General features: G+C 48.5%; 1 protein-coding gene across 6 annotated transcripts in view; it reads right to left on the bottom strand.

The window, feature by feature from the left end:
* Positions 1 to 15000, bottom strand: part of kcnab2a (potassium voltage-gated channel subfamily A regulatory beta subunit 2a) — a gene marked incomplete at both ends in the record, with an annotated part of 91384 nt that overhangs the window by 6313 nt on the left and 70071 nt on the right. For 4 of the 6 annotated variants that reach the window (XM_080545903.1, XM_080545904.1, XM_080545900.1 and 1 more), the window contains 9 exons: positions 136 to 256; positions 396 to 481; positions 2644 to 2730; positions 3640 to 3683; positions 4371 to 4415; positions 5299 to 5343; positions 12606 to 12685; positions 13186 to 13223; positions 13649 to 13692. In XM_080545903.1, coding sequence (XP_080402029.1) covers positions 136 to 256; positions 396 to 481; positions 2644 to 2730; positions 3640 to 3683; positions 4371 to 4415; positions 5299 to 5343; positions 12606 to 12685; positions 13186 to 13223; positions 13649 to 13692 — 590 coding nt within the window. Of the gene's footprint in view, positions 1 to 135; positions 257 to 395; positions 493 to 2609; positions 2731 to 3639; positions 3684 to 4370; positions 4416 to 5298; positions 5344 to 12605; positions 12686 to 13185; positions 13224 to 13648; positions 13693 to 15000 lie in introns of all 6 variants that reach the window. The other 2 variants (XM_080545901.1, XM_080545905.1) reach the window with 2 other exon arrangements.

Genomic DNA, 15000 nt, shown 5'->3' with positions numbered 1-15000 from the left:
AGGCCCAGCCTCCCAGCCTGGCCTCTAGCCCCAGCCCCAGGCCTCTAGCCCTCGCCCCAGGCCCAGCCTTCCAGCCTGGCCTCTAGCCCCAGCCCCAGGCCCAGCCTCTAGCCCCAGCCCCAGGCCCAGCCTCACCTATCTTATGGAAGAGCTCTGGCAGCTGCACTTCCACCTTCTCCCTCTGGAACATGTGGTACTCCGCCTGCTCGCAGATGGGAGGGATCTGGTTGAACTGTCGCGCCACAGAGTACGCCTCCTACAGGCCGCGCAGGGAAACAGCAGCAGTTAGCGGTTAGCGTTTAGCTCCCCGAGGAGCACTGTGCTCCCTTGTGCTAATCCAATCATAATCATGGATTATGGTCATAAAGGTCATAATAATAACGTGTGAGACTCACCATGATCTCCATGGGGCTCCAGCGAGACGTGCCCCAGTACATGGCCATGCCTTGGTTGATCACGTGGGTCATCGCTCGAACCGTTTCTGCCGTTGAAAACACACACAGACACACACACACACACACACACAGACACACACACACAGTGCTTAGAGTTGCATTCATGTACGAAAGGCGCTATATAAATAAAGTTTCACTTCACTTCACAGGGGGGAGGGGTGGAACTCCAACAGGGAAGAACATCTCTCTTACTCTCTCCTCCCCTCTCTCTCCCCCCCCCCCTTACTCTCTCCTCCCCTCTCTCTCTCTCCCCCCCCCTTACTCTCTCTCTTCCCCCCCCCCCTTACTCTCTCCTCCCCTCTCTCCCCCCCCCCCCTTACTTTCTCTCCCTCTTTCTCTCCCCCCCACTTACTCTCTCTCTCCCCCCCACTTACTCTCTCTCCCCCCCCCCCCCCTTACTCTCTCTCTCCCCCCCACTTACTCTCTCTCTTCCCCCCCCCCCTCCATCTGCTCTGTCCTCTGGCCACTCCAACAGAGGCACAGCAGATGGCTAGTTCACACCCAACTAGTTCTCGTCCTGAAACGTACAGTAGTTCCAAAGCTTTCCGTGTGAACGACGGTCCAGCACATGTTACGTGTCTTAGAAAGGGCAGGTGGGTAAATAAAAAGATAACCCCCCCCCCCCCCGCCAAAAGAATCTCATCGTTCTGAGGAGAGCAGTTTTGTCAGGATAGGAGATACCAAACTAAAAGCACAGGGCAGGGGGGGCCAGGAGAGTGTCTCTGCTGCCTCTGTCTCTACCAGGACATCAGTCCCAGGGAGGGGACCCTCTGAGGGGCCCATGAAGACCCAGCTCCCTGCCCCCTGCTCTGTGGACAGACAGGGGTCACTATGGATACTGTCTGAAGGTGGCTGAATAGAGCGAGCACTTTAAAGGGCTTTAAAGCGTTTTAACACTAGAACAGCCATGATCACGGACATGGGAGTAGAGAAAAATGTTACAAAATCAAATCTTAGCACTCGATCAAATTTCAGGACCCTCCTTTCATGGCTTTTCCTAGATATGTGCGTTCTACCACCCAGTATCCTTACCTTTTCAAAATCACATCAGGATAAGCTGGTATAAAGCTATTTTGCAGTTTTGTTTTAGTGTGTAGGAAGCAGGCTAATTTACAAGCGGCAAACTAGTGGTCTTTGTGTAGCAGCTTGAGCATTGTAAAGAGGGGGTCATTTTAGGAGGTAAAAAAAAGCATGGCTGTTCTAGTGTTCAAGGGTCCTCAGACTCTGATGTCATCCTGTAAGACTGAAGTTCTAGGACAGAGACTCGCCAGGGTGTCTAGTTGCCCGCCAGTGTGGCCAAACAGGTGAGTTAAGGACTTGTTCTCATGTTCTGTCTGGGAGAGACAACTAGAGACAACTACAAGAGACATGCTAGCAGCTCGCATCAGATTCAAGACCCTGATGCTCGCCTACCAGGCACCAAAGGAACAGCCCCTGCCTACCTGGAGACAATGGTCACCCCCCAAACATCAGCCCGTTCACTCCGCTCCTCCACCTCTACTGGCCCCACCACCTCTACACCAACGCGGCAGTCACGCTGCCCGGTCACGTCTCTTCACTACACTGGCTCCCCGCTGGTGGAATGAGCTTCCCACGGCTGTCAGAACTGCAGAGTCACTCCCCATCTTCTGCAGGAGACTAAAGACCTCCATCTCTTCAGGTTACACCTTAACTACCCAGCACTGTGCTTCCCCCTATACTGTGTCTCCTAAGATTTCTACTTCTCCCCCCCGCCCGTACTGTTTCTCCTGTGAACAAAAAAACCCTAAAAACGTCTTTCTTTCTTCTTCTATCACCACAACTGTCAATGGCCCCTGGCCTGAGCTAGATGACTCTTCCTGCTACAACTGGTGAATTGATGATTCACTTACGTAGTCAAATGTATTGATTAAAAGTTGGAATAAGGCGTCTGCTAAAAAACCCAATATGACGGGGGGAGGCTGGTGGAGGTAGAAGATCAAAGGACGGAATCATTCTAATGCATTGGAACGGAATGAGGAACGTGTATGATACCACTGCTGATTCCGTTCCATGCATTACAATGAGCCCGTCATCCGATTTCTACCTCCACAACAGTAGAGCATGTCAACGCTTCTGGGGAAACGAGAGGAGAGGAGAAGAGAGGGAGGGAAAAGGCAGAGACCACCCAGTCACTGAGGGACAGAGGAGAAGGAGGACCTGACTGTACCTTCCATAGGTGTGTTGGGGTCCGGTCTGTTGGCAAACACCACGTCCACATACTCTAGCTGCAGTCTCTCTAGTGAAGCCTTTAAACCTGCAATACACATCATACAGTAGTGTTTAAACCTGCAACCAGCATCAAACACTAGCTTTTTAAACCTGCAATAAGCATCCTACTGTTGTCCCAATTAACTCGTTTAGTGGGTGAATTAAGTCTCGAGTGCCACGGTATTCTTGAGACATTCTAGAGTGCCAAGGTTTCTAGAGTGCCAAGCTATTCACCCAAAAAAGTTATGATGCTTCATTTTGTAGCCAATCACAGGTAAATATTACATTACAACACATGGCACTCTAGGTGGTGAGTGTTCCGGAATTCTGACAGTGAGTGAGTTAATGAAGCAGCCTATTGTTCTGGTAGAGGATAGAAAAAGAAGACTCTTGTCAAGGTGCTATTGTATTATTTACCACAAATACACAACAAGCATTCTCAGCAAAAATGAGTAATGCCCCAAGAGAACCCCACTCTAAAAACGGAGCCTCTGCTCCCTGGAGCTGTTATGACTAAGTAGGACGCCATGCGCTGAAGTATCTCACTCCTCCTACTGTCCTTGATCTGTGTGATCTGAGTGGACTGACTGATCTTAGGAATCTGAGAAATCTGTGTGATTTGACTAACATTGCATTGTCGTTGTATTGTACTTGTACTCTGCGATGACAATAAAGTTGAATCTAATCTAATCTAATCTAATCTGTGATCTGATTCAGATTCAGATTCAGATTCAGATAACGTTTATTGCCATTATGCTTGACACATGTAGGAATTTGCTTTGGCATTTACAGAAGGTGCATTTATGCTTTTTTCACATATACATGAACAAAACAAGTACAAATGCAAATGCAAAGACAGGCAAAAACAGGACAGACAGTGCATGAATAGTGCTGTATATAAAGTGCAGTGCAGAGTTATTCAAGGTCCGAGTAATCCGAGTGGACAGCAGCTTACCTTCTATAATGTGTTTTCGGGACAATCCTCTTTCGGTCTCCGCTCTACAGATGATAACGACATATTAGAGAGTTAGTTATGAGAACATGTTCCGATATTACGTTAGACATATCCCAGGGGAGGCTGATGGAGGAGGGGCTCGTTGTACTTTAGCTGACGCTTTTATCCAAAGTGATTTACATTGCAGTGAGTGCATACATACATTTTTCAGTATACTGTATATGGTCCCAGCGGGAATCAAATCCACAACCTAAGCGTTGTTAGCGCCATGCTCTACCGAGAGTCACAGAGGATCACGACTTCCATTCCATTCATTAATCAGTGAGCCCATCCTCTGATTTCTTCTGAGCGAGTGTTATACATACTAGACCAGCAGTGTTACACATACTAGACCAGCAGTAACAGCAAGGATTTGATTTGTAATCCCGCGGTAACATTTCGGGAAGGTTTAACGGTGTCAAAAATTGGATACCGCCCAACCTTACTTTCCATCAGAGACCTCCACCTCCCTCCACCATCTCAATAACACATTATACATTTCAGCTTCATACCGAGAGCCCATGGAAACAGTCCAGCGTGGATTACACATGATCACATTAACAGGAGGCATCAGATACTCTGCGACTGTGCCAGTCAGTCAATCACAGACCAGCCCAGCCCTGCTCCCCCAGGCTAATGATACGGCAGACAGATAATTTCTCATTTTAACACAAGCCGGAGATGAAACATACTTTCCACCCCAGAAGATCTTCGTTGTAATCACCAGACTGGAACGTCTACGGGACAGGGGAGGAGGAGGAGAAGAAGAAGAAGAAGAAGAAGAAGAAGAAGAAGAAGAAGAAGAAGAAAAAAAAAACACACATACAACTTTACAAGCAAAGGCTTTTATACATAACAGTACATAAAAGAAATACACAGAAAAAACAGTGTGTGTGTGTGTGTGTTGGAGGTGGCCTTGCTGATGTGTCAGGGCTGAGGGCCAGGCCTGGGATAATGGGTTGTGTCAGGTTTGCATGTCCTGAGTCTCATGCATTGTGACGATTAGGATGACTCAGCTTAGCACACACTTTAGGTCCTATATTGTACTTGCACGCATACATACTCACACACGAGATACAGTGACACACACACACACACACACACACACACACGAGATACAATGACACAAACAAGATATAATGACACACACACACACACACACACACACACACACACAAATAGGAAAGTCAGTTATAACCAAGCCTGAACCAAAGCAAAGCAGAAACCAGTAGTACACTCCCTCTCATGGCTACCTTCACTCACACCTAGAGTGTGTCCAGAGTGACAGAGACACTGTGAATGAGAGCTAACTGTACACGGCTCTATGAGAAGCCATTTTGGCTCTAGACCCAGGTTGACAGTGACGGGGAAAGAGTCCCAGTACTGTAGACGGGTCAATGAGAAGCCATTTGGGCTCTAGAGCCAGGTTGACAGCGTGTCAGTACTCCAGGCTGGTCCATTATTCAGTATGTTTGAGGCAGGACACATGAGAGGGGCCAGGCCATTAATGTTTCATCCCCCTGCCTGCTTGTACACAACACCACAACACTGGGCCCTTTCTGACGAGGTGGAGGGACTGACAGGGAGGGGGGAGGTGGAGGGTTAGGATTAGGTCTTTACCTCCATCCTTTCTTCTTTATGACGTTGCCCAGCACCGTCTCCGCCCTGGGACAGAGAGAGGGAGGGAGAGAGAAAAAAAGAGAGGGGGTTAGGGTGTGTGAAAGGGAGAGAGATAGAGGGGGAGAGAGTGTGTGAGAGGGAGAGAGAAAAAGGGAGAGAGGGAGAGAAAAAAAGAGAGAGGGGGAGGGAGTGTGTCAGAGAGGGAGAGATAGAGAGAGAGAGGGGGGCGAGAAAATGGATATGGATACCAGATACTGTACAGTAAAACCTATTCTGGTAGCCTGGGTGTTTATTAACGGTGGAGCACACCCGGCGCCTACTGAGATGCTCTATTACTGGAAATGACCGCTTATTCTCTTTAACACACTGCTGCTGCCAAACTCACCATATGACACACACACACACACACACACACACACACTCTCTTACTGATAACAAATATCATTATTAGCCTACAATAAATTAGTCAAAACCTTCATCTTTATTAATAATGATAATAATAACAACAACAACAACAAACAAGCAAGCGGCAATGGGGCGTGTTCCTACAGATATACGAAAATGCATTGTAGTAATCCACAATGCATTTTCGTCTATCTGTAGGAACCTTCCCCAGTGAATGACCATGTTGTATAGTTTATGTCAAGCATTTCACTACTTATAATGTGCTTACACCATATTCTGCAAGCCTAGCATAGTATGCCACCCCCATCCGACTGAATCAGGTAAAGCGGTCATGAGAAGGTGAGTTTTGAAGTGCTATATTAGCATTAGCCAAAATGGTAACATTTCAAAAGGCCTGTTTTTTGAGATATCTGGAAATGCTTCAACATGGTAACACATTGTAGTGCCAAGATGCGTTGTTAATCAGACATGGGACGTATATGTTATCAATATATTTATAGAGTATGTTAAGTGATATGAAACAGAGTAACGATATATAATGTTAAGCCGAATGGAATCAATGTACAGCATAGAGGCAATGACAAGGTTAGTCAATGAGCGGAAGAGGAGAAAGCAGTGGGGAGATGCATGTGGACGAACCCAACTGCATAAAGATGCGCGTCTTTGTTCTCGCCACGTTTCCGAAGATGCATTAGATGCATTAGATGCATTAGATGCGTTAGATGCATTAGATGCATTAGATGCATTAGATGCGTTAGATGCATTAGATGCATTAGATGCATTAGATGCGTTAGATGCATTAGATGCGTTAGATGCATTAGATGCGTTAGATGCATTGGAGGCATTTAATCGACCACCGCTAATGAAAGAGCTCACAGGTAAGAAGACTACGCTTTATCATAAAACGATAGTTTGATAATGTCAACTTGCCTTGAAAAGCTGCGGACAGAAATCTGTGCTCTTTACAACAAGTTTGTCTACACTCTCCATCTCGGTTGGCATTGGTTGACAGTTGCTGCACAGACACCAGGCGTGCATTAGGGACCAGGCGTGCATTAGGGACCAGGGGTGTATTAGGGACCAGGCGTGTGATAGTATCAATGTCCTTAATGTCCCGGCTGTTATTGGAGACCATCGTTTGTTGGAGACGTGGCACTCATTGGACGTTTTACGCTCTATGGACACACTCAACAAACAACTGAACCAGTGGAGGCTGGTGGAGGTAGAAACGCGTGCGTGTTTGACGCCGTTCCTCATCCTGTTCCGTTCGTTTACAGTAAAGGCCGTCTTCCTCCTCCCTCCCCCAGCCAGCCTCCCCTGAACGGCGGCACGCACCACCGGTCACACAAAGAACAACGCTGCGAACCCTCTGCTCTGAAAGGAGGAGACGTACGTCTAAACCACCCTGGGAAACACAGCCTACAGATCCAGTCACAGTTAAATGTGTGTACAAAGGCCTCCTGCAGAGACCAGTGTGTGGGTCCCATTCAGAGAGAGAGAGAGAGAGAGGAGGGAGTGTGAAGTGGCTGCCAGCGGGTGTGGGGCTGCTGTTTAGCAGGCTGCTAGCAGGCTCCTCGTCACTCACTTCTCATGGGGGGGGTGATAATTGGGACCAACGAGGTGCCTATTAGGCCCAGGATGGCTTCTGTTGGGGGGGGCTCCTTCCTCCCTCCCTCCCTCCTCTCTACGTGACAAATAAACAAACCTCTTTTCTGTAATGTGGTCCCAGTGTGTACTTTCCTGGTAATATGACCTCAGTGTGTACTTTCCTGTAATGTGACCCCCCCCAGTGTGTACAGTTTGAGACACTGTAGCTCTCCCTCTCTCTCTCTAGCTCTCTACAGACAGCTGTGGGTTAGGGGAGAGGAGAGGAGAGGGACGAGAAGAGAGGAGACGGGAGAGAGGAGAGACGTTTCTCCATCTCTCTATGGATGTAGCATGATTCTATCCTTCTCAGATGATCTTTCCGCATAATTATCATAACGGCAACTCACACTTCACATAGATTGTAGACCATTATATGCAATTACAGCTACAGTACACTAATGCATTGGGACAGGTAAACAAATGTGTATGCCAGCCCCATAAACAGGGGGAGTGAATGTGTGTGTGGGTGGATGTGTACTGTACGAACAGCCTACAGAGGAGATGTGTTCATTCATGGGTCGTGTGTATCTGTTAACACAGATACAGGGCCATGTGCGCTGGTGGACCGTGACATAAGAACGTGACATAAACTAACTAGCTGAGCTGCTGATCTGAGCTGAAATATTTACCCTGTGGCCCTGTCTCTGTGGCTCTGTCCCTGTGGTTCTGTCTCTGTGGTTCTGTCTCTGTGGTTCTGTCTCTGTGGTTCTGTCTCTGTGGTTCTGTCTCTGTGGTTCTGTCTCTGTGTCTCTGTCTCTGTGGTTCTGTCCCTGTGGTTCTGTCTCTGTGGTTCTGTCTCTGTGGTTCTGTCTCTGTGGTTCTGTCTCTGTGGTTCTGTCTCTGTGGTTCTGTCTCTGTGGTTCTGTCTCTGTGGTTCTGTCTCTGTGGTTCTGTCTCTGTGGTTCTGTCTCTGTGTCTCTGTGTCTCTGTGGTTCTGTCTCTGTGGTTCTGTCTCTGTGGCTCTGTCTCTGTGGTTCTGTCCCTGTGTCTCTGTGGTTCTGTCTCTGTGGTTCTGTCTCTGTGGTTCTGTCTCTGTGGCTCTGTCCCTGTGGTTCTGTCTCTGTGGTTCTGTCTCTGTGGCTCTGTCCCTGTGGTTCTGTCTCTGTGGTTCTGTCTCTGTGGCTCTGTCTCTGTGGTTCTGTCCCTGTGGCTCTGTCTCTGTGGTTCTGTCCCTGTGTCTCTGTGTCTCTGTCTCTGTCTCTGTGGTTCTGTCTCTGTGGTTCTGTCTCTGTGGTTCTGTCTCTGTGGCTCTGTCTCTGTGGTTCTGTCTCTGTGGCTCTGTCTCTGTGTCTCTGTGGTTCTGTCTCTGTGGTTCTGTCTCTGTGGTTCTGTCTCTGTGGCTCTGTCTCTGTGGCTCTGTCTCTGTGGTTCTGTCTCTGTGGTTCTGTCTCTGTGGTTCTGTCTCTGTGGTTCTGTCTCTGTGGCTCTGTCCCTGTGGTTCTGTCTCTGTGGTTCTGTCTCTGTGGCTCTGTCTCTGTGGTTCTGTCCCTGTGGCTCTGTCTCTGTGGTTCTGTCCCTGTGTCTCTGTGTCTCTGTCTCTGTGTCTCTGTCTCTGTGTCTCTGTGGTTCTGTCTCTGTGGTTCTGTCTCTGTGGCTCTGTCTCTGTGGCTCTGTCTCTGTGGTTCTGTCTCTGTGGTTCTGTCTCTGTGGTTCTGTCTCTGTGGCTCTGTCTCTGTGGTTCTGTCTCTGTGGCTCTGTCTCTGTGGTTCTGTCTCTGTGGTTCTGTCTCTGTGGTTCTGTCTCTGTGGTTCTGTCTCTGTGGTTCTGTCCCTGTGTCTCTGTGTCTCTGTGTCTCTGTGTCTCTGTGGTTCTGTCTCTGTGGTTCTGTCTCTGTGGTTCTGTCTCTGTGGTTCTGTCTCTGTGGTTCTGTCTCTGTGGTTCGGGCAGTGCCAGGTCGTGCACACGCACCCTCTCACACACAGACACACAGGACTGTTTTTGGAATCCCAGCATACCAACCCCGTTATCTGTGTCCAACCTCTGGTACAATGTCAACATAATCAACCTCCAGACACGTAACACTGACTCATCATCATCATCATCATCATCATCATCATCACATCCAGTATAGCTGATCTGACTGACACGGGGTTCAGGTCCCTCAGCTAGGAGCCGGGAGTATGACGTTGATAGGATGGACTCACAGCATGTTTGATAGTGAAGGGTTGGGGTGAAATGGTCATGGGTCAACTTAAGAGTGCTTTGGTGCCCCTCTGCTAAAAGCCAAACATGTCAATTGTATTGTGTTCTCCCTCTCCGGGGTGAAGCACCTTGTGCGTACTTGTAAGCCTCTCAGCACTACAGGCCATCAGGATTAGCACCAGACGGGGTGCTTAGGTGGCGTAGCGGACTAAAGGCCGATTTAGACTTCTGCGTAAAATCAACGCCGTAGCCTTGCGTAGTCCCGCGTGGGCCCGCCTTGCCTACGTGCACATCTACGTGCACATCTACGTGCACATCTCCAAAAATGTAAGAACGCGTCAGTTTCTACGCAACCGTAAGCTCTGTGATTGGTCCGCTTGGTAGCACATGATTCCGACTCTCTCGTAGACCAAAATGCGGAAGCCATGACAGAAATGTAATTTACCTTTTCTGTAATTACTCATTAATAAAAATTATGATAACCATCGTATTATCTTAGTTTAATGTCATTTCAATGCATCATAGAACTTTTATTTACAACAAGCATAACAACAAAAAGATCGCTATTATGCCGCTTTGAGCTTTGAGCTCCGTTGAGTTCTAACCGGAAGAGGCACAGCACAGGGGCATAGAAAACACACTGCCACCTACGCAGAAGTGTAAAGTGCGAGACCTACGTAAGAGGCTACGTAAGCTACGCACGTAAATTCGACGCAGAACTTTAAATCGGCCTTAAGCGTTGACCACGTAACCGCAGGGTTCCCGGTTCAATTCCGGCCGTGGACATATCCTGCATGTCATCCCTCCTCTCTCTCTCACCCATCCTTCCTGTCAAATCTCTACTTTCTCTATCACAATAAAAATAAACATATGAGTGGGACTGCCCCACTCAGAAAAAAAAAGAAAAAAGGATTAGCACCAGACCAGGCAGATCCACTGGCATGTGACGCACAGTACGGTTAGACAGAGAGAAGGTATTACTGGGTGAATAAGGGATTTTTGTTGTTGTTGTTTAGACCGGTTTATTTCTGTTTAACACCTCCCATACCATCTCCTACCCGTACTGTGCCATTATTATACCCACCAATTTGTGTTTGATAAACATTGCTCCACATCGCACACTAGCGTCACGAGGCGTGATCTAACTCTTGCCTGGGGGGCGAGGGAGGAGAGGAGGTCATACATCTGACAGTCAGGCAGGTTACGATCCTCAGAGAGAGAGAGAGAGATCGAGATCGACTTAGCCGTAGATTTGCTAAGAAGTTTGAGTCGTGTGGAAAATCAGCTAAAAGCTATTATCGTATAGAGGGGTATTTTGGACAAGGAAGATTTACCGATTTTTTTTCAGCTAATGTGTAGCCTGAAGACATGGGAAAACACACACGACCTGATCTGAGGTGGCCTCAGTAGACATGTTTAAACGACAGCTGAAAACATCGCTTTTTAACCTGGCATACAACTAACTAATACTTTTATCTCCTACTCTTGATTATTTCATCATCTTTTCTTTTATTAAAGTTGTTCTATTTATTATTGTGATATGGTTGTGATGGTTATGCTGAACTTTATTATTGTGATATGGTTGTACTGAACTGTCAAAGTACTTTCAGCTGCATAGTCTGTATGAAAGGTGCTATACAAATACAGTTATTATTACTATTATTATGCTTATTATTATTATCATCATCATTATAATTAGTAGTAGTAGTTGTTGTTATTGTTATTAGTAGTAGTAGTTATAATTATTACTTGTCGGGGCTAGCTGTTGGATGGGAGGATGGACAATGACAAGTGTGTTTCTTTAGTCCTTTTATAAGTAAATACTTTATAAGAAAATTAACACCGTGGCAAACATGCCCAAGCCATGACAGCACAGTATAACATCCATGTATGTTATGACAGCACAGTATACGTCCTTGAGCGGATTTAAAGAAGATTTAGAGGCCATTAATCTGGGGTAGCCTACTGTTGTACAAGGATAATCCTGTCAGATTATTTCAATCTACACTACAAAGCGTCACTAATCCATTCTGAGAAGTACTATATGGCATCATGATGTCTAGAGCTTTATGGTCTGTGCTTGCTTGGCTGGGCCGGGTGTGCTGGTGGTGGGGCGGGCTGGGTGTGTGGGGCGGCGGGGGCTCCCCGGGGGGGGGTGTGGGGGCCCACCGCTGGGTGCTGGTAGGCAAACTGGTTAGTAGTCGCTCTATGAGTAGAGGGCTGCAAGGGAATTTTCCTGGCTACATAGTGTACAGGTTTTTACTTTTGCCTGCTTGCGGCTCTGTCAGTATGTGAAGCGCATTGAGTTGCATCTTGTAAGAAATGCGCTATACAAATAAAATTTGATTTGATTTGATTTGATTTAGAGTTTAAGTGATGTCAAATGTCTCAAACATCACCAAGCCAGTTCCGTCCAAGTCCGTACGTACATCGACCCCTGACCTCTCGTAAGCGACGCCGTGTGAGTCTGGTATGGTAAACGTGTGTAGTAAACGACCTCTCTGACCTCAGGGTCCCTGCTCAGGGCCAGGGGGCCATACGTAACCAGTCACCCATTCATCTCTCATGTTTATGCAGGCAGGTTCACAGGCCTGACCTGGTCACAGACAGTCTAACCCCGCCCCACCACCCTCCCAGCCTGGGTTAGACCGCCTGTCCTTCTGTCTGTGTTCGTACACACAGGCCTGTGCACATGTAAGGCCACAGAGAGCAGACTCTCTGTAACCGTAGGAGCGGCAGTGTGCATTTCATTCTGCCTTACCTTCCCTGCCCCCCCCCGGACCCCGTGGCTGAGATTCTACCGAGGTTTAATCCACTTTAACGACATCTCTAAAAAGAGAGTCTGAGGGTGACTGGGTTTGACTGTAAATCACACCCGGGCGGGGTAGTGGAAACTGGGCACGCGTTGGCACAAAATGGTCGCCTGCCTGTCGAGTAAAGTATGCCGCGGGCTCTGTCTTTGGGTCCGTTTTCCTCTTTTGAAACACTTGTTGTGTGTGACGTGTCTTTTGGTTGTCTAGTGTTGGAGGTCAGTGTTGTTAGGCCTGACTGGGTGTTGGTTGAGGGGTGTCCTCTGTACTGGGGGGGGGGGGGCAGGGGGGGTGCGTACTCACTTCCCCGCGGCGTAGACCTCCGCTGTGTCAAACAGATTGATGCCGTTGTCGTAGGCCAGACACATGAGTTGCTCCGCCATCTGTTAGGGGAGGGGGGGAGGAGCCGGGGAAAAGAGAGAGGGAGGGAGGGAGGAGAGAAGGAGCAGGGAAAAGAGTGAGAGAGAGGCGGGGCGGGGGGGAGGTCCAGAGGTCAGTGGAAGGAAGTGCTTAAGGCTGTTCAATTGTCAGAACTCCCTACAGTACACATGGTGTCAAAACTCCCTACAGTACACATGATGGGCTGATGGAGTACTCCCCTCTCCACTGGGTTTACCTTCATATGGCATGTGCAGTACCCTCATTATATGGGTCTGTGTGTGTGTGTATGTGTGTCTGTGTGTCTGAGTGTACACGTGGCATGCGTCTGTGTCTGCGCGTGTCTGCTTTGGGTGTGCGCCCATGTGTCAATTTGTTAAGCAGAAATAGCCCTCCTGACAGTGGAAGCAGGCCCTGGGTCGTTGGGAGAATTGGGGGCAGCGGGAGCGTTGACTGACGGATGAGGACCGGAAATAACAACATCCTCCACAACATGTTCTCTCACCTCATCCGTTACCTGCCCTCCGAACGTCACCCACGTTCCTGCAGAGCAGCGACAGGGAGAGACAGACAGGTGTTAGTGATCCATCAGACAGGTACAAGAACACGTACAATACACAGGGATTGTTGATTGTTGAAGAGATAGACAGATACAGGTACTTTATTGATATCGCATAGCTGCTGAATTATACTTGTGCGTAACTCTGTACCAAGGCCTTGTCATCTGTTAATACAGGGAGTAGTGGAACCCCCCCATTAGAAACAGCCTTTGGAAAAAAAAACTCTGTGGCTCACTGGCTTGCTATTTGAAAACAACAACAGCAAGAATAATAACACACACACCCCCCGGCCCCCCACCCACACTCATAACCCCCCCCTCCACACACACACACCCCCCCCCCCCCCACACACACACACACACACACACACCCTCCCGGGCCCTCACCCGGTCCCTATATCACACTCACCTAATCCGAGGCAGGAGACCCGCAGGCCGGACTTCCCAAGGTTCCTGTCAACACAGAGAGAACACATTAGCATGAATACTGCATCAGCGTCCCGTCGACGGGCCGTCCCCCCGCTGTTCCTGTGCTGCGGGGGTCGGAGCCCCGTTTTGAAACTGAGTTCCACCATCGATAAATCTCCTTGGCCTCTCTGAGGAGTGTTCTGAGACTACCTTCACTGTGGTGGTCTTCTGGAAGGTTGTTCGTTTTGTGTTGTTTTGTTTGTTGACCAGCCGTGGCAGTTGAGAGCCGAGGCAGCTCAAGGAGACAGTGTAGCAGGGGAGGCTGGTGGAGGTAGTGATCGTTGGATCATTGGAATGCGTGGAACGCACGTGTGTGTGTGATGCCGTTCCTTATTCCGTTCCACGCATTACAGTGAGCCCTGTGTGCGTGTGTGTCTGTCTGCTTGTGTCTATGTCTGTGTGTGTGTGTGTGTGTGTGTGTGTGTGTGTGTCTGCTTGTGTGTGTGTGTGTGTGTGTGTGTGTGTGTGTGTGTGTGTGTGTGTGTGCTTGTTTCTGTCTGCTTGTGTGTGTGTGTGTGTGTGTGTGTGTGTGTGTGTCTGCTTGTGTCTATGTCTGCGTGTGTGTGTGTGTGTGTGTGTGTGTGTGTGTGTGTGTGTGTGTGTGTGTCTGCTTGTGTGTGTGTGTGTGTGTGTGTGTGTGTGTGTGTGTGTGTGTGTGTGTGTGTGCTTGTTTCTGTCTGCTTGTGTGTGTGTGCTTGTGTCTATGTCTGCGTGTGTGTGTGTGTGTGTGTGTGTGTGTGTGTGTGTCTGCTTGTGTGTGTGTGTGTGTGTGTGTGTGTGTGTGTGTGTCTGTCTGCTTGTGTGTGTGTGTGTGTGTGTGTGCTTGTTTCTGTCTGCTTGTGTCTGTGTCTGCGAGTGTGTGTGTGTGTGTGTGTGTGTGTGTGTGTGTGTGTGTCTGTCTGCTTGTGTGTGTGTGTGTGTGTGTGTGTGTGCTTGTTTCTGTCTGCTTGTGTCTATGTCTGCGTGTGTGTGTGTGCTTGTTTCTGTCTGCTTGTGTCTGTGTCTGCGAGTGTGTGTGTGTGTGTGTGTGTGTGTGTGTGTGTGTGTGTCTGTCTGCTTGTGTGTGTGTGTGTGTGTGTGTGTGTGCTTGTGTCTGTCTGCTTGTGTCTATGTCTGCGTGTGTGTGTGTGCTTGTTTCTGTCTGCTTGTGTCTGTGTCTGCGAGTGTGTGTGTGTGTGTGTGTGTGTGTGTGTGTGTGTGTGTGTGTGCTTGTGTCTGTCTGCGTGTGTGTGTGTGCTTGTTTCTGTCTGCTTGTGTGCGTGTGTGTGTGTGCTTGTTTCTGTCTGCTTGTGT

This window comes from Nansenia antarctica (genome assembly GCF_963989245.1).
Source record: "Nansenia antarctica genome assembly, chromosome: 15".
NCBI classification, from domain to species: domain Eukaryota; kingdom Metazoa; phylum Chordata; class Actinopteri; order Argentiniformes; family Microstomatidae; genus Nansenia; species Nansenia antarctica.
The sequence above is the reverse complement of the archived record's forward strand: the minus strand, read 5'-3'. Positions and strand labels throughout refer to the sequence as shown.